The sequence below is a fragment of the Mercurialis annua genome, linkage group LG3 (genome assembly GCF_937616625.2).
Source record: "Mercurialis annua linkage group LG3, ddMerAnnu1.2, whole genome shotgun sequence".
NCBI lineage: Eukaryota > Viridiplantae > Streptophyta > Magnoliopsida > Malpighiales > Euphorbiaceae > Mercurialis > Mercurialis annua.
The window spans coordinates 65724508-65751430 of record NC_065572.1 but is presented as its reverse complement, the minus strand read 5'-3'; the positions used below and the strand labels follow the sequence as shown (position 1 = coordinate 65751430).

The window sequence follows — 26923 nt, the reverse complement described above, 5'->3', positions numbered from 1 at the left end:
TGAAAAGTAATTTTAATTCAGATGAATTCGTAGAGAATAAGTTTTCTAATTTTTTTTTTTAATATAGTACCAAAATTCACAAAATCTAATATATTATGTTTGAAGTCTTCGTTAGCAAATTTCCAAGAACCAGCCAAATCTATTATAATTTATATATTGATTGTTAATAATATATTAGTCATGGAGGTTCATCATGGGCGGCAATATATTAAAATTTCTCCCATTTTCTATTTACAAAGGAAACAAAAGTGCTAGTGTGAAGGATAAATATTTAGATAGATTCAGTGTACTATGTAATTTATGAATTAAACCAATTATATTATAATACGTCATTAAAATAATGACATTATTGTAATATCACTATCAAAAAATTGTAAAAAAATAATATTTAAAATTACGATAATACCACTGTTTTAATGACATGTTATAATATAATTAGTTAGTGCAGGATTGTCTTTCTTTTATATATCTGCTGTCTGCATCTATAACCTAACAATAATCCCCTTTAATGGTTACATGGACTTTTACCATTAGTAACTCTTCAAAAAAACTCTATATAGTTCAACTGGTCTCGAATATGAATTAATTGGCATTCGATTCAATATAATAACTAAAACTGAATAATTATTTCAAAATAAATCATACATCTACATATAACTAGGTATCATAAAATTTCTGATTTATATAAACTATTAATTTAATTAGAAATTCGTGATCCCTAGTTATATTAAATGGTGGATTTGGTTCACCAAAACATACTTTAAGAAAATGTTTCACGACTCTGTACAGTGATTTTGATTCATCTAAAAATTGCTCTAACTTGCATCTATTTAAAAGACTTAATTACTTAAAAACCACCCGTCTTATAATTTTTTTTATTTATACCATGACCTAGGAAAATTTTCAATTGTACCCTATTTTTGATTTTTTTATGTTTCATCTCTACCCTAATGAGTTGAATTGACCTATTTTCTTTTAAAAAACGTTTAAATTAGTCCTTCATTTTTAACCTATATTCTAATAAAACGTTAATGTTAATCATTTATATATCTTATTTTTAATATTTTCATCTTTAAATTAATTAAATTATCAAAAAAATTATTCTTGCGGTACAAACGAAATATAAAAATCAAAAATAGGGTATAATTGAAAATTTTCTGTAATACCCCGTAGAATTATTAGTGTCTATTTTCGCTAGAGTCCAATTTTAATTGATTAGGACCTCGAAAATAGTGAATAAATTCACGTGATGAATTTATAAGGGTAAAAATGTGGTTTGCTATGTGTTTGCCTTAAATGTGATTTTTGGCAATTTTACGTGTTAAAAGTGAATTTTGTGATTTTTCACTAAAAACCGTAAAAATAATTATTTTAAATATTTTTAAAAGCCCAAAAATATTTTAAAAACAGCCCATATGATATGATTTAATGTTTTTGAATATTTGGTAAAGTTGAAATTATTTTGCCCCTAGAGTTCGAATTATTTACAAGAATGCCATAATGGCAAACTTGTAAATAATTGAAACTTCAAATAAATATCTAGATATTTTATCTAGCTAAACTTGGTGCCCAAGTCTCTATTTCATCTTCTCCATTTGAGTGTGGGTGCCGAACCATTCAAGCTCAAAACACAAAAATTTATCCTTTGATTTTCTCTCAAAATTTTCTTAACGGAAATTGACGAGGAGCTTACGTAGATCATTAATCTATATTTGCATGTTCGTTTGAGGTATAATTTCAAGCTCAAATCTTAGTTTTTATTTGCTGATGTTGGTTGAGGTCTAGAAACATGCTTAGGATGGTGTAAATTTGATGTTTGATGGTTAATTAACTAGTTTTGGTTGTTATTTACGTGGGTTTCGGTTTTAAATAATTTTTTCCGTGAAAATTAAATTATTTATTTAAATTTCTGGGCTGATCTATATGTTGATATTTATATATGCTTTAAAGTGTGATTTTTGTGGATTAAAAATGTTAATTTATTCGGGTGTTAATTTAATTAGTTGGGTTTCGGTTTTTAATTGTTTTAAAGCTTAAAAATAGCTTAAAAAGGGTAAATAAAATGATTTTTAATTTCTGGAAATAAATTGGTTCATGTATGAGTTATATTTGAGGTTGATGTTAATTAAATGCTTAATGGTTAATTTTTAGCGGTTTAATAATCGGGTTTAAATTTTAATAACTCTATTCGGCTAAAATTTATGGAAAAAGGGTAAAACTGTCATTTTAATTTCTGGGCAGAAAATATTTATGAAAAATTCATGAAATGTGTTTGATAATTATTTGTGGAATTTAAATGATTTTTGTGTTGTGTTTTGACGGATTAATAATCGGTTTTGATTATTAATTGTTATTTCGGTTTTAATGGTTAAAATAATGGAAAATATTATTTTAAAAATATTGGGCTGCTGTTTTTACAAGATAAAAATGAAAAATGTATTTGAAAATGATTTTGATGAATTTCGGTATAAAAATGGCTTAAAATGGATTTTTAAGCGTTTTTAGCGTTTTTGAGTTTTCCGGCCAAAACCACCGGAATACGGTGACCGGAGTATGAGTAGAGGGGATAGAGCATGTTGGCTCAGTCCTAAACTCAGTTGGCAGCAGTTAGTGCCGAAATGTTTTTGGCAGAAAATAAGGGGGGGGCCGAGCCCCGGGTCAAAAATATTTTACGGAAAAATATTTTTGGATATTTGTGAATTGTGATATGTTTGATGAGATTTTCTAAAAGTGTATTTTTAGAAAATTATGTGAATTGAATGTGTGATAGAATTATATGGAATTATAATTCTATGTTTATTTATTGAAAATAAATAAACTACGTGGTGTATCGTATAGAAATACGATGACGCGGATATAGATAGTCGGAATCAAATTTGGTTTGTGATTATGTGGTTTATGTGGTTGAGTCGGTCTAGAGTATATCCTAGAATTTAGAGTTATTACATTTATTAATGTTTAATCTCTAAATTAGATCCAGCGAGTTTTGTCGCGGAAACCGGCGAGCAAAGGTTTTGAATATTCGACGGGTGGTATTTTTATAATTGGAATAAGCGAGTACTGTGAGTGTGTTTACAACTTATACTGCTAAATATTAGTATTAAAAATATTGCGAACTGCTTTACATGATTTGCAAATGCTTTATTTTATTTTGAATTTAAATCGCATGAACTATTCATAGTGTTGAAACCGATTTAGATTCATTGAAACATGCTTACTATTGGGCGGCAATAGTGCTGTGTGATCACCGGTATTGCATTTAGAATGGGTTGCATGTGAATGTGCTGTGTGAATCCTGGCGACGGCCTGGAAAGTCAGGCGACGGCCTAGACTCTGTGTGAACAGATCTTCAGAGGCAACGGAATATAGACGACCAAAGGCAGTCAGCAAACTGCCGAGATCTGAGAGGTTGAACCTTTTATTAAAAAAAGTGAAATTGGCGACAGTATTTATGTACTGCCGAAATCCGTTGTATTGTAAGAAGAGTCTGGGACTTTCAAATACGTAAAATAAGAATAATCGGATTTGACTGGCTAAAAGTACAAAAAGAGAAAATAAATACGGCCAAAGAAAAATAAAAGGTTAACCCGAATATGATGAAATGATGTGGAATATTTATGTTTCCTGTTTTGAAAGCATATAGGAACATGAATCATGGTTTAGGGTTTCATATGAATCGGTAATCTGGAGTGCATTGCTTTCATATTAATGTTTATTAGTACATGTTGTACGCATTCACCAGTTTTTATAACTGACCCCGTTGAATTTAATATTTTTACAGGCGAGTAGTTCGACGTGTGGATTTCCAATTTCTTGTTCCGGAAATCTCTGGCTTGTATAAGTGAGAATAACTTTCCTTTGTGTGTCTAGAGTTGCAGTAGCTAGAATAATGAACGGTGATACCTTAGTAGTCGTTGGACTTATTTATGCTTTATATTTTATTATAACGCTTAAACTCTGATAATATGTAATATGTGAATGCTGTGCAAAAGTCCGAGCGACTGCACGAGTATAAAATGCGGCGAGCGCATCTGCATAATGAAATGCGGTTAAGTCCATAGAGAAATGGCCTGCATAGTGAAATGCAGTAATTACCATAGAAGATGGTATGCACGTGAGATGCATGGTAAACCATAGAGAAATGGTTTTGAAACTAAAATGCAATAATTAAAGAGAAAATTATGTGCATGTTTTTAAATGGTAATTTTGATGAGAACGTTTTAAACTGCGATTTTAAAATGTTCGAAAATGATTTGAATTCCGCGAAAAATTTTAAGTGATTTTTAATGTATTTTAAGGCTTGCTACGGGTTTCGGAGCAACCACTCCCATTCCCTAGCGCCGGTCTCGATGCCGAGAATCGGGTCGTGACAAAGGTGGTATCAGAGCAATGGTCGAAAAACGGGCCATTGTCGAGTTTGATATCAAAGTGATGGTTTATAGTCTTAAACTATTACTAATATGTGAAAGGAGTAATGAAAGTTGGTATCATTTCCACTGACTGAGTGATAGTCGAAAAGTGGTTGATAGTAAAGGTGGTAAAGGTGGTATCATTGTTATATACCGTATGGAATGTGAACCTAGGAAATTGGTATAGAGTCTACTGCAACATATAGGATTTTCGGTCATGTCATTTGTTAAGTCATCATTTGTTTTTAAATATTCCCAGCTGTGCTCTAGGGTCGAGTCTGTATGCTTGTTAGGAGTAAGTAGAGCCTGATAGTATACGATTAGAACGCTTAGATAGATTTTAATAGACGACGTGCTTTGATCAGAATGGCTGATCAGCATGAGGAAAACATTCAAGAGGAGAATGTTCATGATGAGGAGTCCGTTCATAACGATGTGATATCTGATGTTGGATAGAGATAGGGTGAATTCAAGGTTTATTAAGGGGCTAGGACCCGAATATATTGGATTGCTATCTGATGTAAGGAAGGATTTGGTGCAAATCATCGATAGTGCACGTCAGATGGAAAGTACTTTGATCCAATTTGGAAAGATCAATGTTACTAGTGAGCTCGTAAGAGAAGGAACTGCTAGTTCGAATACGAACAGGTTCACTGGACCATATCGTAAAGGATTTAAGAAAGGAAAGAAAGATAGGAGGTTTAGTATGTCTGGATCAAGTTCTAGTGGACGAAGTTCAGGAGGAACAGTACCACTATGTAATACTTGTGGGAAGAAGCATTTTGGGATATGCTTTATGACGAGAGGTTGTTACACATGTGGACAGCAAGGTCATTTCTCAAGAGAATGTCCTATGTCTGGACCACAAGGTTCAAGTGCTAGTGTTGTTCAACCAGTGTTTCAACAACCTAGACCTGTATATCCTGCAGTGTCTGGGCAGGCACAGAACCAAAATGTGTTTAATGGACAACGTGGAAGAGGATATGGTTTTGGTAATCGTGGTGGAGGAAGGACCACAGGCGGACGAGGATCTGGAGCAACTGCTAGCGGAGGGCAGGCTAGAGTTTTTGCGATCAATCCTCAAGAGGCGAATGCGTCGAATGCGGTAGTGCAAGGTATATTTTCAATATCTTCGCATGATGCATCAATTTTATTTGATCCCGGTGCTACGCATTCATTTGTATCGTCGAGTTTTGCATTAAAATTAGGAATTCAACCTGTGATTTTGCAAAACCCATTGTTAGTAGCTACACCTGTAGGCGAAAGCATAGACGTTACTGTAGTTTATCCGTCGTGTTCTGTGTTAATTGGAGAGCGAGAATTGCTTGCGGATTTGTTGTTGCTTAATGTCTTAGAATTCGACGTCATCCTAGGAATGGATTGGTTGTCGCGACATTATGCAAATGTGGATTGTAGAGAGAAGATAGTGACGTTCCATGCACCTGGAACTGAACTTATCTCTATACGGGGAGAGAAGTTGGAAACCCCAAAGAGTTTAGTCTCGGCTTTGAAAGCGAGAAAGATGTTAAGTAAAGGATGTCAAGGATTTTTAGCTCTGGTACGAGATATTCAGAAGGAAGTTGGAAATGTGAAGGATGTACCAGTAGTTTTGGAGTATTCTGATGTGTTTCCAGAAGAGTTACCTGGATTACCACCAGATCGAGAGATTGAATTCTGTATTGATCTAGTTCCTGGTACAAGTCCAATATCGATACCTCCGTATCGTATGGCACCAGCAGAACTAAAGGAGTTGAAGGATCAATTAGAAGAATTGATTGATCGTGGATTTATACGACCAAGTGTCTCACCTTGGGGAGCACCTGTGTTGTTTGTTAAGAAGAAGGATGGATCTATGAGACTCTGTATAGATTACAGACAACTCAATAAGGTCACAATCAAGAATAAGTATCCTTTACCCAGAATTGACGATTTATTCGATCAATTGCAAGGAGCGAGGTACTTTTCGAAGATTGATCTGAGGTCTGGTTATCATCAGTTGAAGATCAGAAATGATGATATTCCAAAGACTGCATTCAGAACAAGATACGGTCATTATGAATTTTTGGTGATGTCATTTGGATTGACAAATGCACCAGCGGCTTTCATGGATTTGATGAATCGGATTTTTAAACCGTTTCTAGATCAATTCGTGATAGTGTTCATAGATGATATCTTGATTTATTCGCGCACAAGAGAGGAGCATGCGCAACACTTAAGGATTGTGTTACAAACTTTGAGAGATCATCAGCTTTATGCCAAATTCTCGAAGTGTGAGTTTTGGTTAGAAGAGGTAGCATTTTTGGGACATGTAGTATCTCAAAGTGGGATTAAGGTGGATCCTACAAAGATTGAAGCTGTGATGGATTGGAAAAGGCCAAGTTCAGTGACAGAAATTCGTAGTTTCTTGGGTTTAGCTGGTTATTATAGACGGTTTGTGCAAGACTTTTCTAAGTTGTCTGCACCATTAACTAAGCTAACTCAGAAGAACGCGAAGTTCATCTGGACTGATCAATGTGAAGTGAGTTTCCAGAAGCTGAAGGAGTGTTTGACAACAGCTCCAGTTCTGGCATTACCTTCTGGTAGTGATGGACTTACAGTCTATTGTGATGCTTCTAGGATCGGGTTAGGATGTGTACTGATGCAACATGGTAGAGTTATAGCTTATGCTTCTCGCCAGTTGAAAAAGCATGAAGTTAATTATCCAACCCATGATCTAGAATTAGCAGCAGTGATATTCGCATTAAAGATTTGGAGACATTACCTATATGGAGCAAAATGCGAAATATTCACTGATCACAAGAGTCTGAAATACATATTTGATCAACGAGAGTTGAATCTCAGACAGAGGAGGTGGATGGAGTTGCTAAAGGATTATGACTGTACGATACAGTATCATCCTGGCAAAGCTAACGTAGTAGCTGATGCGTTGAGCAGAAAATCAGCAGGAAGTTTAGCTCATGTTACTTTAGTTGAGAAGAGACCAATGATTAGAGAAGTGCATTCGTTGTTTGATCAAGGAGTTCAATTAGAGGTTTCGTATTTGGGGAGTTTGTTAGCTCAAATGACGATTAAACCTACACTGAATGATCAGATTAAGGAACTTCAGACAACGGATCCTCAACTAAAGCATGTTATTGAAGAAGTTCAAAAGGGAATGAACTCTGAGTATAATTTGAAAGATGGTATTCTGAAATTTGGTACAAGGGTGTGCGTACCAAACGTAGAAGAATTGAAACAGAGAATTATGATGGAGGCACATGGATCTAAGTATAGTGTTCATCCTGGTTCTACCAAGATGTATCACGATGTTAAGGAGATGTATTGGTGGAATGGTATGAAAAGGGATATAGCAGAGTTTGTTGCTAAGTGTCCGATATGCCAACAAGTGAAGTTGGAACATCAGAGACCATTTGGATTTTTGCAACAATTGCCAATACCAGAATGGAAATGGGAAAGAATAACCATGGATTTTGTCGTTGGATTGCCTAAGTCGCAACATGGTTTTGATTCGATATGGGTTATCGTTGATCGAATGACAAAGTCGGCTCATTTCATTCCGATCAAGGTTACCTATACGGCAGCGAAATTGGCACAGATTTATATTGACAAAGTGGTCAGTTTACATGGAGTTCCTGTGTCAATTGTGTCAGATCGAGGATCAGTTTCTACATCCCGATTTTGGCAAAGTCTGCAAGAGGCTTTAGGAACGCATTTAGATTTTAGTACGGCGTTTCATCCCCAAACGGATGGACAGTCTGAAAGGACTATCCAGACTTTGGAGGATATGTTAAGAATGTGCGTTTTAGATTTCGGAGGCCATTGGGATGAGTATCTACCGTTAGTAGAGTTCTCATATAACAATAGTTATCATTCCAGTATTGAGATGGCACCGTATGAGGCGTTGTATGGACGTAAGTGTAGATCTCCAATTTGTTGGGAAGAAGTTGGAGAAAGGAAGTTGACAGGAGCTGAAATAGTTCAGATTACGTCTGAGAAAGTGCCGTTGATTAAGCAACGTTTAGAAACTGCATTTAGTCGGCAAAAGAGCTATGCTGATGTGAGGAGAAAGGATATAGAATTTCAAGTCGGAGATTTTGTGTTTCTTAAAATATCACCTATGAAAGGTGTAATCCGATTTGGAAAGAAAGGAAAGCTAGCGCCGAGGTATGCGGGGCCTTATGAGGTTATTGAGCGAATAGGAGCGGTAGCTTATAAGTTAGCATTACCGTCTGAGATGTCGCAAGTACATCCAGTGTTTCACGTGTCGATGCTTAGGAAGTATATACCTGACCCTCATAGACTTATTCAACCTCAGGAGGTTGAGATAGACGAGGAACTATCTTATGAGGAGGAACCCGTAGAAATTGTTGATACCCAGATTAGGAAACTCCGTAGTAAGGAGATACCTATGGTAAAAGTGCTCTGGAGGAGCCGTACAATTGAGGAATGTACGTGGGAAACAGAGGCGGATATGCGGAAACGATATCCCCACTTGTTTGCTCAAGGTAATAGTTTGTTTTGAAATTCGAGGACGAATTTCTTATAAGGAGGGGTGAATGTAATACCCCGTAGAATTATTAGTGTCTATTTTCGCTAGAGTCCAATTTTAATTGATTAGGACCTCGAAAATAGTGAATAAATTCACGTGATGAATTTATAAGGGTAAAAATGTGGTTTGCTATGTGTTTGCCTTAAATGTGATTTTTGGCAATTTTACGTGTTAAAAGTGAATTTTGTGATTTTTCACTAAAAACCGTAAAAATAATTATTTTAAATATTTTTAAAAGCCCAAAAATATTTTAAAAACAGCCCATATGATATGATTTAATGTTTTTGAATATTTGGTAAAGTTGAAATTATTTTGCCCCTAGAGTTCGAATTATTTACAAGAATGCCATAATGGCAAACTTGTAAATAATTGAAACTTCAAATAAATATCTAGATATTTTATCTAGCTAAACTTGGTGCCCAAGTCTCTATTTCATCTTCTCCATTTGAGTGTGGGTGCCGAACCATTCAAGCTCAAAACACAAAAATTTATCCTTTGATTTTCTCTCAAAATTTTCTTAACGGAAATTGACGAGGAGCTTACGTAGATCATTAATCTATATTTGCATGTTCGTTTGAGGTATAATTTCAAGCTCAAATCTTAGTTTTTATTTACTGATGTTGGTTGAGGTCTAGAAACATGCTTAGGATGGTGTAAATTTGATGTTTGATGGTTAATTAACTAGTTTTGGTTGTTATTTACGTGGGTTTCGGTTTTAAATAATTTTTTCCGTGAAAATTAAATTATTTATTTAAATTTCTGGGCTGATCTATATGTTGATATTTATATATGCTTTAAAGTGTGATTTTTGTGGATTAAAAATGTTAATTTATTCGGGTGTTAATTTAATTAGTTGGGTTTCGGTTTTTAATTGTTTTAAAGCTTAAAAATAGCTTAAAAAGGGTAAATAAAATGATTTTTAATTTCTGGAAATAAATTGGTTCATGTATGAGTTATATTTGAGGTTGATGTTAATTAAATGCTTAATGGTTAATTTTTAGCGGTTTAATAATCGGGTTTAAATTTTAATAACTCTATTCGGCTAAAATTTATGGAAAAAGGGTAAAACTGTCATTTTAATTTCTGGGCAGAAAATATTTATGAAAAATTCATGAAATGTGTTTGATAATTATTTGTGGAATTTAAATGATTTTTGTGTTGTGTTTTGACGGATTAATAATCGGTTTTGATTATTAATTGTTATTTCGGTTTTAATGGTTAAAATAATGGAAAATATTATTTTAAAAATATTGGGCTGCTGTTTTTACAAGATAAAAATGAAAAATGTATTTGAAAATGATTTTGATGAATTTCGGTATAAAAATGGCTTAAAATGGATTTTTAAGCGTTTTTAGCGTTTTTGAGTTTTCCGGCCAAAACCACCGGAATACGGTGACCGGAGTATGAGTAGAGGGGATAGAGCATGTTGGCTCAGTCCTAAACTCAGTTGGCAGCAGTTAGTGCCGAAATGTTTTTGGCAGAAAATAAGGGGGGGGCCGAGCCCCGGGTCAAAAATATTTTACGGAAAAATATTTTTGGATATTTGTGAATTGTGATATGTTTGATGAGATTTTCTAAAAGTGTATTTTTAGAAAATTATGTGAATTGAATGTGTGATAGAATTATATGGAATTATAATTCTATGTTTATTTATTGAAAATAAATAAACTACGTGGTGTATCGTATAGAAATACGATGACGCGGATATAGATAGTCGGAATCAAATTTGGTTTGTGATTATGTGGTTTATGTGGTTGAGTCGGTCTAGAGTATATCCTAGAATTTAGAGTTATTACATTTATTAATGTTTAATCTCTAAATTAGATCCAGCGAGTTTTGTCGCGGAAACCGGCGAGCAAAGGTTTTGAATATTCGACGGGTGGTATTTTTATAATTGGAATAAGCGAGTACTGTGAGTGTGTTTACAACTTATACTGCTAAATATTAGTATTAAAAATATTGCGAACTGCTTTACATGATTTGCAAATGCTTTATTTTATTTTGAATTTAAATCGCATGAACTATTCATAGTGTTGAAACCGATTTATATTCATTGAAACATGCTTACTATTGGGCGGCAATAGTGCTGTGTGATCACCGGTATTGCATTTAGAATGGGTTGCATGTGAATGTGCTGTGTGAATCCTGGCGACGGCCTGGAAAGTCAGGCGACGGCCTAGACTCTGTGTGAACAGATCTTCAGAGGCAACGGAATATAGACGACCAAAGGCAGTCAGCAAACTGCCGAGATCTGAGAGGTTGAACCTTTTATTAAAAAAAGTGAAATTGGCGACAGTATTTATGTACTGCCGAAATCCGTTGTATTGTAAGAAGAGTCTGGGACTTTCAAATACGTAAAATAAGAATAATCGGATTTGACTGGCTAAAAGTACAAAAAGAGAAAATAAATACGGCCAAAGAAAAATAAAAGGTTAACCCGAATATGATGAAATGATGTGGAATATTTATGTTTCCTGTTTTGAAAGCATATAGGAACATGAATCATGGTTTAGGGTTTCATATGAATCGGTAATCTGGAGTGCATTGCTTTCATATTAATGTTTATTAGTACATGTTGTACGCATTCACCAGTTTTTATAACTGACCCCGTTGAATTTAATATTTTTACAGGCGAGTAGTTCGACGTGTGGATTTCCAATTTCTTGTTCCGGAAATCTCTGGCTTGTATAAGTGAGAATAACTTTCCTTTGTGTGTCTAGAGTTGCAGTAGCTAGAATAATGAACGGTGATACCTTAGTAGTCGTTGGACTTATTTATGCTTTATATTTTATTATAACGCTTAAACTCTGATAATATGTAATATGTGAATGCTGTGCGAAAGTCCGAGCGACTGCACGAGTATAAAATGCGGCGAGCGCATCTGCATAATGAAATGCGGTTAAGTCCATAGAGAAATGGCCTGCATAGTGAAATGCAGTAATTACCATAGAAGATGGTATGCACGTGAGATGCATGGTAAACCATAGAGAAATGGTTTTGAAACTAAAATGCAATAATTAAAGAGAAAATTATGTGCATGTTTTTAAATGGTAATTTTGATGAGAACGTTTTAAACTGCGATTTTAAAATGTTCGAAAATGATTTGAATTCCGCGAAAAATTTTAAGTGATTTTTAATGTATTTTAAGGCTTGCTACGGGTTTCGGAGCAACCACTCCCATTCCCTAGCGCCGGTCTCGATGCCGAGAATCGGGTCGTGACATTTTCCTAGGTCGTGATATAAATGAAAAAAAGTTACAAGCTGAGTGGTTTTTAAGTAATTAGGCCTATTTAAAAATATACAAATCATATTTCACAGTAAATATTTAAACATTAATGGTTTCTCTTTATTTATGAGGAAATTTTAAATCTTTATGAAGAAAAATAATAATTTTGATCTACCACAAAGCAGATAATTAATTGAAAAAATTATATGTATATTTTTGAATTAGTTAATATAAATTATTAATATATTCCTTTAAAAGGCGGCTAATTGACCATATTATTTTAACAAGGATCAGGATCCTTTCAATTGATTAAATATGATCTTTCATGTTCAATCAATTTATACCATTCATATGAACATAGTAGAACGAAATTAATATAATAGAACCACAATAAGGTGTTGTTATCTTAAAAGTAGTATAATATTTTTAAGGTTTAATCACCAAAAAATGCCAAACCTATACGTCTTGTGTCAATTATAGTCAAACCTTTAAAAATCGCAAGATTTAGCCATACCTTATATGTTCTGTTTCTTTTTTATCCATTTTTGAATCAAACCAATTTTTATGACACCGTGTCGTCCACGTCACCGCCAATTAAGCAATTGGCTGGCATGACAGCTGAAATATTTAAGTAAGGTTTGGTTATAACTGACACAAAATGTATAGTTTTGGTATTTTTTGGTGAATAAAACTAATTTTAAAATTAAATAATTAAATGATTAATTATATTATAATAAAATTCATATATATTAAAAAAATAATATTTTTATTTAACGCTAATTAAAATTAATCTATTCTTTTTACTAAATTTAATTAATTCTAATAAATTTTTTTACATATTTGATGTATATATAATTAATTTAAATTATATTAAAAACAAAAATGTCATATTCATCTTAATTTTTTTTTAAAAAAATTTCAATCGTCGGTTCGTTGACACCGCCGCCGTTTGAGATCTAATTGTTCGTTTTTTGACGAACATTCTGAGAGTAATATACACAACAAACATACGACAGTATTCATAATTCAACTATACACACATAAACATAAAAATAATCACTGAATAGACTGTTTATTTAAGGACGAGTGTAATTTTTTTCTCATTTTTTTTAAAAGGTGGAACTCATTGTGGTGAAATCAATATATATCATGATGTTTATAAGTATAAACGCATATGTTATTTTACTCGGCAGCCAAAAACTTACATTAATTTACACATAACTATTTTATTTATTACCTAAATCAAGTCATAACAAAACATTAAAAATAATAAATCAAGTTCAAAATCATCATGAACATTAAACACTTTCACCAAATTTAATTCAACATTAATTACTAAGTAATACATTAATTCATTTTTTTAGTTATATATTCATTAAAGTATATTATAATATAAATTTATTATATTTAATTAGGTTTAATAAAAAAATTAAAATTAATTTTAATTAGTATTAAATAGAAAATATTAATTATTTTTAAATATAAATAAATTTTATAAATGATATAATAATTTACTAATTATTAAATTTAAAAATTGGTTTGAATTTAAAATTTGGTTTATTCACCTAAAAATATCAAACCTATTTCTTTTGTGTCAGTTATAGCCAAACCTTATTTAAATATTTCAGCTGTCATACTAGCCAATTGCTTAGTTGGCGGTGACGTGGATGACACGGTGTCATAAAAACCTGTTCGATTCAAAAATGGCTAAAAAAGAAACAGAACATATAAGGTTTGGCTAAATCTGGCGATTTTTAGAGTTTTGGCTATAATTGACACAAAACGTATAGGTTTGGCATTTTTTGGTGATTAACCCTATTTTTAATTCGTAACATGTAACTATAAATAAAATTTTTAAACTTATATAAATAAAATTATTTTTTTTATATAATTGAAAAGAAAAATGCTTGTGGTATGAATTGAATCCATACCTAAACAATTTGTTGCCCGACGCTTATATCATATAAAATTATACCACTTTTAAGATAGCAATATATTAATTGTGGTTCTATATATTAATTCCGTGCAATAGAGAATGTTAGTGTGGGGTTACTTTTGTATGTTAGATGGGTTTGACGAAAATAGTGTAAAAAATTCAAAAGTTACCAGCTAACTTGGCATGTGAATGCAACAGATCCAAAAGACTTTAAGCACAATATATTCTAGTCATAATAAACACATGTTTATCATCCCACATTTTGGACCAAATTGCAACAATTTCTCAAATCCAATTCATTAGTGAATATCATTTCATTTGTTGTAATAACTCTGCAGTGAGGTCAGATAGTAGGAAAACCTGAAATTCTAATCAATAATTCTTCTATATCAATTTGAATGATAATAAAAATTCAATTATTTTTAAAATAAAATTACATCTCCGATTAACTCCGACCATGATGGACTTAGAAGCCCGCTCGTGACTCGTGAGTGCCTCCGCCACTAGTCATGTGTGTACATTTGTTGTAATAACTCATATTTACCATCCCGCCCTCGTTTCTCCGGCTCGGTCATAATTACGCTATATTATTCCTTTTGTACAATTTCATGATTTTTATATTTTAATAGATTTAAAAAGTCTATTTTTTATTTGATCATACTTATAAGTACTTTATAAATTACGTTCAACACATTAGCTATTTATTAAGAAACTATTATCAAGAATTAATAAATAGTTTAAGTTTAAAACATTATTAAAAATTAAAATAAAATATTTTAAAAAATAATTTAGACTTTTTATAATTAGGTAAAGTATTGTATAAGCAACTAAGCAAGTGTGTTTCCTAGTTCAAACTTCAAGCTTGTACAAAGAACAAAAACAAAAATTCAAATTACAAAAAAACCAACGTGAAAAGCACAAAATTCTGCTTTCTTATTGCGAGTCATGAGTCAAACCCGTGGCTAATGTCCATGAACCGGTCAAAATAGGCGGCTCAACCCGTCAACCGTCCCTGCTTTTGCTTTCTTCTCAATTTTACTTACACACAATTAACAAAAACAACCACAATTTGTAAGACAAATCAAAACTATAGTCTTTTTTTAATTTAATTTAATTACTCCATTCAAATCTCTCTCTTTCTTTATGTTCTTTAACTTAAAAAAAATATAATACATATTTAGATTAACAGGAAAAAAAAAAAAAAAAAAACATTCAAGAATTTCTTTGAAGTACAGTTTGGTTTATTCTTGCAGGCCAACAACATTACTTGTGAATGTTTAGTATAGTTCATGTTTAATCCTTGATGCAAGGGAACATATTCTTTAATTTATTATCTGAACCAGAACAAGAAGAATTTATAGAAGAAAATATTTCAAGATTATAATTAATTCAAGATTGATCATGCCAGAACAAGAAACGGATTTATGGAGTGCTGTGTTCTTCATATTCTTAATCTTGATTACAGGTACTAATCTTGGTTTTGTTTAAAATTCTCAGTTATTTTGATGATCATCGTACTTATGTATTTAAATTTTTATTTTTGTTTTTGCATTAAGCTGTAGGTTTAGTTATTTTATTATGTTATTTGCAGTTCCAAGAATAGATTCTGTCTGTAATTCTTTTTTATAAATTATTTATGGGCTGTCTGCAGTTACCAATGAAAATTCTTTTTTAATTTACAATCTCAAATAACCAGAAAGATTGTGACATTTTTTGAATAATTATTTCTTATTTCTCACAATTCAAGAAACATTCTACCAACTAGAATCTTGATTTTTTTTTCTTTTTTTAATTAATGCAGGCACAGTTTTAGTTTTAGGAGATTCTTTAGAAACAGACAGAGAAGCATTACTGAACTTAAAATCATTTCTTGAAGAGAATAACAAAGTAAACAGAGGCCAATACTCTCAATGGGGCCTATTTAGTACAAATCCATGCACCAACTGGTCAGGAATTAAATGCACAGAAGATGGTTCAAGAGTTAATGGAATCACCCTTATTGATAATAACATTTCAGGGTTATTGTACAACAATTTATCATCCCTGACCGCTCTTTCGTATCTCGATCTGTCGCGAAACTATATTCGCGGAGCGATTACGGACGACTTGAGCAAGTGTCGGAACTTGGATTATCTCAATCTGTCACATAATATGCTGGAGGGAGAGTTGAATTTGACTGGATTGGGGAGATTGCAGACTCTGGACTTGTCGGTGAATCGATTTTCCGGGGGGATTCGGAATAGTTTTTCAGGGATTTGTAGCGAGTTGGTTGTTGCTAATATTTCTGGGAATAATTTTACTGGCGGAATTGATGATTGCTTTGATGAATGCTTGAGTTTGCAGTTTCTTGATTTGAGCTCGAATAATTTCAGTGGAAGGTTATGGAGTGGTTTTTCAAGGCTTAAGGAGTTCTCTGTGTCTGCAAATAATCTTAGTGGAGAAGTTTTGGGGTCGAGTTTTGGTCAGAATTGTAGCCTGCAAGAGTTGGATTTGTCGGAAAATCATTTCGCGGGCTGGTTGCCGAAAGAGGTGTCGAATTGTAAGAGTTTGATCATTTTCAATGTGTGGGGAAACAAATTCAATGGAGAAATTCCGTCTGAAATAGGCTTGATTTCGAGTCTTGAAGGTTTGTTCTTGGGAAACAATAATTTTTCTCAGGTAATTCCGGAGTCTCTTTTGAACTTGAGTAGGTTAGCATTTTTAGATTTGAGCAAAAACAATTTTGGAGGAGATGTACAGAAGATTTTTGGTAGATTTACACAGGTGAAGTTTCTGGTATTGCATGGAAATTCATATACTGGTGGATTATACACTTCAGGTATTCTCAAGTTACAGAATATTGTTCGATTAGACTTAAGTCACAACGATTTTTCAGGTCCATTACCTGTTGAAGTTTCTCAGATGCCGAGGTTAAAGTATTTGATCCTTGCTTTTAATCGATTTAATGGTTCCATACCATATGAATACGGAAAATTTCCTAGCCTCCAATCTCTTGATCTTTCCTACAATATCCTGACAGGATCTATACCGAGTTCATTCGGAAATTTGAGCTCACTCTTGTGGTTAATGCTTGCAAACAATAACCTGTCAGGTAAAATTCCTAAAGAAATGGGCAACTGCAGTAGCTTGTTGTGGTTAAACCTTGCCAATAACAATTTGTCAGGAAACATACCACCTGAACTGATGAACATTGGCAAAAATCCTGGTCCGACATTCCTGTCGAACCAGCAGAATGAACGTGTCATTGCTGGGTCCGGGGAATGTTTAGCAATGAGGAGATGGATTCCTGCAGACTATCCGCCTTTCAGTTTCGTTTACAACATCCTGACTCGCAAGAGTTGCCGTAGTTTATGGGATAATATACTTAAAGGAGTTGGCATTTTCCCAGTTTGTTCTGCAGGCTCTACTGTCTGGACACTTCAAATCACAGGTTATGTCCAATTAAGTGGGAATCAGCTTTCCGGCGAGGTCCCTCAGGATATCGGTAAGATGCAGAAATTCAGTTTGTTGCATTTGGGTTCTAATCAGATTTCAGGAAAATTACCTACTCAGATTGGACAGATGCCGCTTGTAGTCCTAAACCTGTCGAAAAATGCATTTTCCGGCGAAATTCCAACCGGAATTGGGAACATTAAATGCTTACAGAATCTTGATCTTTCTTACAATAACTTCTCAGGCTCTTTTCCTGCAATCATGAATGACTTGAGTGATCTAAATAAGTTCAATATTTCCTACAATCCATTGATTTCTGGGATCATCCCATCAACTGGGCAATTAGCTACTTTTGAGAAAGATTCTTACTATGGTGATCCTTACTTAATTCTTCCAAAATTTATCACCAATTCTACTGATTACCCGAAAGATCGAACAATTGATGGCAGGAAGAGATCAGAGCGTGTAAAATTGGCAGGGTTGCTGTTGGTTTTAACTCTTACTCTAGCTTTCCTGATCTGTGGAGTTTTATCAGTTATAGTATGGACGTTAGGGAAAAATCCTTCAGACCAACCGGGATATCTCTTGGAAGAAGCTAAATTCCGGCACGACCTGATATCAAGTTCAGGCAGTTCATCTCCATGGTTGTCAGACACAGTTAAGGTTATTCGTTTGGACAAAACAGCATTCACTCATTCTGACATTTTGAAAGCAACAGTAAATTTTTCAGAAAGCAGAATAATAGGGAAAGGAGGATTCGGAATTGTGTACAGAGGCGTTTTACCTGACGGACGAGAAGTAGCAGTAAAAAAGCTTCATAGAGAAGGAATCGAAGGCGAAAAGGAATTCCGAGCTGAAATGGAAGTCCTGTCAGGAAACAGCTTCGGTTGGCCACACCCGAATCTCGTCACACTTTACGGTTGGTGCCTTAACGGTTCAGAGAAACTTTTAGTTTACGAATACATGAAAGGCGGAAGCTTGGAAGATCTCGTATCCGATACAACGAGACTAACCTGGCGAAGGCGAATCAACATAGCAATCGATGTAGCAAGAGCATTAGTCTTTCTACATCACGAATGTTATCCCTCCATAGTCCACCGCGACGTAAAGGCAAGCAATGTCCTTCTAGATAAAGACGGAAATGCGCGAGTGACAGATTTCGGGCTAGCAAGATTTGTCGACGCAGGAGATAGTCATGTGACAACAATGGTAGCAGGCACAGTCGGTTACGTAGCACCCGAATACGGACAAACCTGGCAAGCTACCACGAAAGGCGACGTGTATAGTTTCGGAATCCTGGCAATGGAATTGGCCACGGGAAGGCGAGCCGTGGACGGAGGGGAAGAATGTCTGGTGGAATGGGGTAGGAGGGTGATGGGGACGGGACGAAACAGCGGGTTATCGGGAAGAGCGGTGGTTCCTGTGGTGTTGTTAGGATCAGGATTAGCAGAGGGAGCACTAGAAATGTGTGAGTTACTGAAGATTGGTATAAGGTGCAGTGCAGAGTCACCACAGGCTAGACCTAACATGAAACAAGTGCTGGTTGGGCTTATGAAGATTTCAGGAACAAGAGGAGATAAGGATTTGATGAACAACATTTTAATTTAGAGTGTTAAATATATACTTCCACAGAAATATATCAGTACAGGTTTTTTTGTTTATACGATTCTTCTTGTACACAACATTTTTCATAGTGATACATAGAATTCAAATTTAGTCTAATCAAATCCATTACACTTTTCACTTTATACATATAGATTTTTACTATATGAACCAATGTCTTCTCATAACATATAAATATTCATTATTATTTTTGGAGTACATATGTAATAATTAATATTAATGGATAAATTTTGGATCATTTTATTAATACTAGTTTCGCACTACGTGCTATGCACGTGACTCGTAACGTAACTCGTGAATGAACATATTAGTAAATTTATTATAATTATATCAATTTTTTATTTATAATTAATACTAAAGTAGTTAAGAATTTTTGTAAAAGTAAATATTATTCGGTTATTAAATTTTTTTCATACTGAATTTAATCTTTTTTTGATTTTATAATAATCATAATTAAATAATTAACTTAAATTTATTAATAATATCTTTAAAAATAATAAGATAGAAATTTAAATAATACTATTATATTAATCAAATACAGTATTTAAATTTTGTAGTTCAATCAAACTAAAAGATAGGTATTCCTATTAATTTGTAGACAATTTAGTTATTTTTTACATACTAAAATTAAGTTGGAGATAATTTAACTACCTATTCTAATTAGGACTTTAATTATAATAGTGATTAATTAAATAACTAATTAGTTAATGACTATAAAACCTTTATTTAGTAGTAAAGTGAAAAGGATTATTCAGTAAATTTGCCTGCCCCCCATCCGTGTTTTTATATATAGTATAGATAATGACTTATAGTATAAACATTTATAATAGAGTTTATTCAATTTTACGATTAAACGGGTATAATTTTAAAATATAATAAATAAATAATTGTAGTAAAATGTTAATATATCAATGGGGTAATTAATCCTGAAGATCACTGAACTTTCGAGTTTTTTCACTTCAGTCACTAAACTATATTTTTTTTCATTTTGATCACTGAACTTTCATTTTTTTTCATTTTGGTATTTTCCGGCCAAAAATGCTTAGGTGGCAGCCGGAATTAATTTTTTTTAACCTGAAAAGTTGCTATATATGCATTATTTAATCCAAAAAGTCATTTTTAAAGTGAAATTATATATGTGTGATAAATTTTCAAAGTAAAACTTGTAAAATCCGGATGTCACATGTCAACTTCCGGCTGCCACCTAAGCATTTTTGGTCTGAAATACTAAAATGAAAAAAAAATGAAAGTTCAGTGATTGAAATGAAAAAAAAAAGAGAAAACCACAAAAATATTACTATTTAAATAGAAAATAACAAAAATACACACCAATCTAATACTTTACATTGATACCAAAAAAAGATAAAAGTTTACATATTCTAACCAAACCACTAAATAGGAGACACATGGCACACACAAAGCAAAAAAAAAGTCAAAAACGTGGCATAACTGATTAAAAACGCGTCTGACATGCGTCAGAATTGCGTCTGACACGCGCGTCAGTCACGCGTCAGCGCGTGTCAGCGATTCTCAACATGTCAAAATAATTTAAACATGTATCAGCTATGTATCAGCTATGTATCTGTTATGTATCTGGAATATGTCACTGATTCATTTTCTCATATTTTAAAAAACAAAAATAAATAAATACATGTGTATATATACACACACACGTATTATTTTATGTACTATCTATGTGTATATGTATAATATGTTTTGAATTTAAAAATATATGTATCACATACTTTAAAAACGCATGAACTACATTACAAATATATATATATATATATATATATATATATATATATATATATATATATATATAATATTATGTATTAAAAGTATATGTATCTATCATATATAAATTATATATATAAATTGCTTCTAATATGTTTTCGATATATGTATTTAAATAACGTGTTTTCCTATTAAATATTTGATGATTGCTTCGGCCTTTTATTTTTCGATGTTGCACGAAATTTTGCTTTTTAGCTTAATTTATTGTTTATAATTATAATGTATTTAAGATGTATCGACCATGTATTTACAGTGTATTGGAAGATATAGACGATACATCGGTAATGTATTAAAATTTTATTATTAATTTTTCTCCTCTATATCTATGATATATCGATGGTGAATTTATGATGTATCGGTAATGTATTACGATGTATCGATAATGTATTGGTCATTTAAAAAAAAATAGTTAAAATAATCCAAAAAATTTAAAAATTTATCGTCTATGTATCTGCTATGTATTGGAGATGTATCATCTATATATCACTAATACGCACATGTACCAGTCATTTTAAAATTTATTTTGTCGAAAATAATCATTCTGAGTTAGAAAATGGATTCTAAAAAATTGTAACCAATGATTATGAAATTCATTTCGTTGAAATAATAATAATAATAAAAACATGTATCTACAATGTATTAATGGTGTATTTTATGATGTGTCGACGATTTATCTACAATATATCGGTGATGTATATATACGATGTATACATCATAAATGTATCTAATATGTATAATAATGTATACACAATATATTAAACCAATAACTATATAATGGTGTATCTACAAAATTAGTTTTGTTAAAATAATTGAAAAAGATAAGAACACGTATCATCAATGTATTAGAAGTATCTCAAAAACAAGTCATATAGTATATCTCAAAAATATTTCTTATACATCTAAAAAACAGTACATGTGTAGTTTTCCCACTGCATTAAACATCCAAGAATTCATAAACTTAGGGGCAAACAAATCAACAATTTTACTGCTCAAAAAATATAAATCACAATCTCAACTACTCAACAATAGTATGGTTGTATAAATTAATGGCATAAAAAGCATGGGTGAGCCACCGATGATGCAGTAATTTGTTCAACATGAATGGTATTCCATTGGGTCATGATCTGCAATTTGAAGAAATTTCATTTATTATATCATCATTCCAGAAAAACACTACCATGCAAAAATCTATTGCTAATAGGACACTTGCAGGAAATCAATACCTAAATAATTAGCACAGATCTTAAGAATCTTTGATTCAATAGCTTCATACTTGTTGCTCCTCTTTTCTTCCATTGATTCCTTACTTATCAAATTGGTGCAGCTTCGATTTCCTTTCAAATTTAAATTCAATCAAAAAACCTAATTTCTTTCTTAAAAGTAAAAATTATCAAACTAAGAAGGAAGATTCATACAGATCGAGAATAGCGTCATTCTTCTTCTTCTCCGGTGGAGAAGTCGACTTCTTCAAACTTGAAAATCTACGCGATCTGAGCTTCAGTGTCTTCATCAGATGCGTTTTCTTCTTTTTTTTCTTGTAGATTTTTGTTGAATCTTGGATCTTAAGAAGCCGTGCTCGCCATTTTTTATGAGTGAATGGAGGAGAGATTAATTAACAAGTTTTTAGGGATTTTTTCTTCGAGGTGCATAGAGATTAGAACTGAAAGCACCAGTAATTAAAACACGTGGCAGCAGAGATTGAAATGGGTAGAAAAAGAAATAAATTAGCCAGCTCAGCCAATAAATGTAAAACTCCTCAGGTAGTGGTGAAAACTTAAATAGGCGTGGGTATTTAGGAAAGAAAGACCCGGTTTTGTAATTGTTATGTAATTTTCTCAAAAAAAAATAGTTTAGTGATTAAAATGAAAAAATTCGAAAGTTCGGTGATTTTCAGGATCAATTACCCATCTGTTGTTGGTTCAAACTAAATTTTAACACTCAAATTTATATCTTTTCAAAAAAAAAACACTCAAATTTATTAAATTTGAGATTTGAGTCAAACTTTCAGTCAAACAATACAACATTATTCCTCTGCATAAACCAAAAGCGTGACCTTTAGCTGCTTTGTCCAGTTACCCAGTAATGTAATTGACAAAACTACTGGTTCTTGGTCGTAATTTCGTCCTTTTTCAAGTGGGTTCTTGATTCTTGCTCCTAAAAATGGGTTCTTGGTCGTAATTTTGTAGTTTGAAATGGAAGAATTGAATGTGATGGCAGCGGAGCTTGCTATTCAAAGAGAGTTGGCTTACAGGACTAAGATTGCTGCTTTGCAATCACCTTCCAGTTCCAAAGTTTGTAGAGAATTAATGCCATTGGAGGTGAGAGTTTCTATTTTATTTCTAACTTTTAATCTTCATTAGTTGTTTTTATCTCAACCACATAGGTCAAAAATGTATTATAATGATTGTGTTTGTCAATTGGTTTCTCTTGGATTACATTGGTTTGGTTTCAATTGTTGATTGATTCAAACTTTTTACTCATTCTAGTGATGACTTGTGTATCAGTTTATCAATAATTAGTCCCTTCAACTTATTAATTAGATCAAATGTATAAATTTCATAAACAATTGTAGGGGTTAATTGACAAAAAAATGGATTAGTCAATCAAAATTTGAGCTAATTGATGAAAATTAATAAGCTCAATGGACTAATTAATAAAATATTAATGTCTGTGTTAATTGCCTATCGCGTATAAATTGATGTTTAAGTCTTCAAGAAATACGTGGACATTGACGAAAGTTGAATCCTTAACTTATAGTTTTGCAGCAGATTGTTCTCCATAAAGATTTCTTATGGATTATCAGTGTCTTAGAATCTAGTAAGACCGACAACGCTATACAATTTTTTCAGTGTTGACTGTTTTTATGGTTCTTTATTTGTGAAATTCTACTAATTTGAGTTCAGAAAAGTAATGTCAATCTTCCTTAACACGGAGAAACTTGGAACTTTGTCAAGTAGGACAGTGTTATGCTTTATGGCTCTTAATTAGTTTATGATTCTTAAACAACCTAAGGAAAGGGTGCAGTTGACATACGTTTAGGCTATCAACTGTCTGGTAGATGCTCTGTAATATTTTAATATTATCTTCTCGTATTATCATGACTGGATTATAATGTGTATGCTAATCATGTAACAATAAGTGTGTGCCTTTGGATGTTTATTATGACAGACAAAGTGGTATTATGATGGAACTTGAACATGCTGTTGTTTGCACATATGACATAACAATGACAAACTTGTAGTGTGAGGCTGATATAAAATAGTTTTGGCAGAGAAGAAAAAACAATGATATTTGACAATGTAGATTTATCACATAATTTAAACATCTAAATGCGTAACGCAAAAACGACCAGGTTTTACTCACTGTATATTTATTTTGTTTGCCTTTCCGTAAAAGTTTTATTTTAGCTGAATTGTCAAAGTATTGTAACAGTATTGTTCTGAATCATTATAAACTAAATATCAAAATTTCAGGTGCAATCTTCAAGTTTATGTCCCATTCCAATTCCTAGCCCAATGTCAATTTCTGGTTCAAGTCAGCTTTCAGGTATTAAACGGCAAGCAGTAGAGATCTGCTTGCCTGCTTCTGAGACCCATGAACCTGCACATGGAGTGGATTATACTTTCTGCAAAGATTGTCAAATCTCCATCTCAGGCTATTCTAACTACATACAGCACATAGATGGTAGAAAACACAAGTTAAAACTGGAGGAACTGAAATTCAGTCGAGGCAGTCACGACACAATCTCTGATCTATCAAACCAGAGGTTTTCCTGTGATTTGTGTAAAATTTGGTGCACAAATAGAAATTTGCTCGAGGCACATTTGGAAGGTCAAAAGCACAAGAGTGCACTTGTCAAGGCGGATCTTGCTAAGAATATCGGTGTACAGATTGTAATACAACAGCCACGGTGCGAACTGTGTAATATTACGTGTTCTGATGAACAGTTGCTTATGATGCACTTCCAAGGAAAAAAGCACAAGGCTAAACTACAAAACTTGGAGAGTGGCAGGAAACAGGGAACAGAGACCGTCAATCAGCATTATCGGTGTGAATTGTGTAATATTTGGTGCATAGACAGGGATTCTCTGAATATGCACCTCCAAGGCAAAAGGCATATTGTCCAACTTCATGGAAAGGGAAGTCGGGCGTAGTCTTCTCCAGAAATACTGAATGTACTGACTAAAAGAATTAGGTAATACGTGCAAACTTATGCTAAAAATGTGCATATGGTTAGGAGTTTGATTCTAGATTAACTATAGCATCTGAAGAGATTAATAACTCTTCTTTTTAGTCCATATTGTTCCTGTAAATCTAACTTAACTCTTTATGAATTTAATATTTCAAATTGTATTTGAACTTAGACATATGCTATAGAGCTTTGTACTTGTTATGAATCTATGCAAATACTCTTTCGATGATGTTATCGCAGTCAATATTATATATTTATTTTTAGAAAAACCAATGGCAAATTCAAGATATTGCAGATATTCTAAAAATCATCTGTATTGTTGTGGGTCTAGCTAAGGAGATGTCTGCTCACTGGCTTTATCCCGTCGAAGGCATGCATAAACATATGCCTATAAACAGGGGAGGAACTAAAGGGACAAGATATGCGCGCGGAGGCTGCCCGCTGTTCATTGATTGTTTCTGGTTATTTCTACTTTTTCATTATCATCTTTTTAATCGTTTCATTTCCTTTCCGGTTGCTTTTTTCTTCTTTTTTCTTTCTCTCTCTTTATTTTTTAGTTCCGCCACTGTCTATAAACGCATTAAGGGAAGCATCATCTAAGAAGGGGACAAATGGTTATGGTGCCTATGCAAATTTCAATGGATGACGAATTTCCAGACAGATCGCATAAAGTTTTAGGATAACATAGGTGAAGTTATAGATAAAGAGCAACCAATTTCAGACTACCTTAAAATATAACGAGATCTTAGACATATACTTGAGTTTATGTGAGCTGATAGCGTTATAATGTCTAAAATTGTCCACATTGGAATCGCAATGTCTGGGATGGTTGCATGAAGCCATGATGTTTATTTGACCATATTTGATCTGTTTTTCTATTGCTCTTTATAGGACAACATGTCTAAGATTCACCATTTTGTCAAACTCTAGTAACTAGTTAAGTGAGCTAGTTCTGTAGCTGAACTAGAAACTAAAAAAATGAATGATAGCTGAATAAAAATAAAAATAAGACGACTAAATAAAGAAAATTGTAAATAGCGTCGGAGACCACTCGTCTTACCTATGGCGCGTAAAGTAAGCAGGACTTTAAGATTTCGAATTTGAACATCATTATTACTTAAATCTGCTATTTTCAGTGTGACAGTGGCAATGACAGAGTAAGAACTCTTATTTTTACAAAATCATCCTATTTTATTGATACGAAAGAAATAAATTCAAATTAAAGGAATAATAATTTCATCAAAATAAAAAACATATTTTATCTCTATCAATTATTGCTCTGAAAATCCCGCCACCCTATTTAATAAAATTAATAACTTGAAATAGGGGTAGAGAAACATATATAGGCCCCAAAATCTCTTAATTCTTACCTTAATAACAAATTGAGTAAGTGATATCAAGTCATGGGGAAGACATCTTAGCCATACTTCACATGGTACTTGTTGGCTACAAATAATCAAGTGTTTTTCCACTTGCACAAGTGCACTAATTACTTTATTACCCACTTAAAAAATAGGAAAATTAGAAAGAAATTGAAATGTAGGGTACCCTTTTGCCCCCTCCGTACCTGCTATTAAAAGTGTGCAAAAATCAAACAAACCTCATAACCGAACAAAGCCGACAAGTTCGGTTCGGTTCAATTTAATATTAAAAAAATTAATTTTTTTGATTCGATTCAGGTTTGAAAACAAAAAAGTTTAGTTTTACTTCAGACAGAACCGAAAAAACCATATCCAATCAAAAAAATGGACAGAGCCAA

General features: G+C 32.8%; 2 protein-coding genes and 2 long non-coding RNA genes across 4 annotated transcripts; 3 read left to right on the top strand and 1 right to left on the bottom strand.

Annotated features, from left to right (window-relative positions):
• Positions 1–9296: 9296 nt before the first annotated feature.
• Positions 9297–11356, top strand: LOC130015218 (uncharacterized). Its single transcript, XR_008790287.1, has 2 exons — positions 9297–9537; positions 10783–11356. It is a non-coding gene; the product is annotated as an uncharacterized LOC130015218 (long non-coding RNA).
• Positions 11357–15294: 3938 nt separating this feature from the next.
• On the top strand, positions 15295–19319 carry LOC126675396 (probable LRR receptor-like serine/threonine-protein kinase At1g74360). The gene is made up of 2 exons (XM_050370034.2): positions 15295–15585; positions 15922–19319. The coding sequence occupies exons 1-2, from the start codon at positions 15522–15524 to the stop codon at positions 19158–19160; spliced, it is 3303 nt and encodes a 1100-aa protein (XP_050225991.1). The 5' UTR covers positions 15295–15521; the 3' UTR covers positions 19161–19319.
• Positions 19320–21821: 2502 nt separating this feature from the next.
• Positions 21822–22767, bottom strand: LOC126674986 (uncharacterized). The gene is made up of 2 exons (XR_007639659.1): positions 22196–22767; positions 21822–22096 (listed from the first exon to the last, which is right to left on the bottom strand). It is a non-coding gene; the product is annotated as an uncharacterized LOC126674986 (long non-coding RNA).
• Positions 22768–22973: 206 nt separating this feature from the next.
• On the top strand, positions 22974–25393 carry LOC126671383 (uncharacterized). The gene is made up of 2 exons (XM_050365151.2): positions 22974–23290; positions 24446–25393. Exons 1-2 carry the CDS (start codon positions 23165–23167, stop codon positions 25124–25126), a joined length of 807 nt encoding a protein of 268 aa, XP_050221108.1. The 5' UTR covers positions 22974–23164; the 3' UTR covers positions 25127–25393.
• Positions 25394–26923: the final 1530 nt, after the last annotated feature.

Excerpts from the sequence above, each read along its gene's own strand:
- LOC126675396 (XM_050370034.2), top strand. The coding sequence starts at position 15,522 with ATGCCAGAACAAGAAACGGATTTATGGAGTGCTGTGTTCTTCATATTC. Across the intron at positions 15,586-15,921 it reads ATTCTTAATCTTGATTACAG|GCACAGTTTTAGTTTTAGGA; the intron begins GTACTAATCTTG and ends TAATTAATGCAG.
- LOC126671383 (XM_050365151.2), top strand. The coding sequence starts at position 23,165 with ATGGAAGAATTGAATGTGATGGCAGCGGAGCTTGCTATTCAAAGAGAG. Across the intron at positions 23,291-24,445 it reads GAGAATTAATGCCATTGGAG|GTGCAATCTTCAAGTTTATG; the intron begins GTGAGAGTTTCT and ends TCAAAATTTCAG.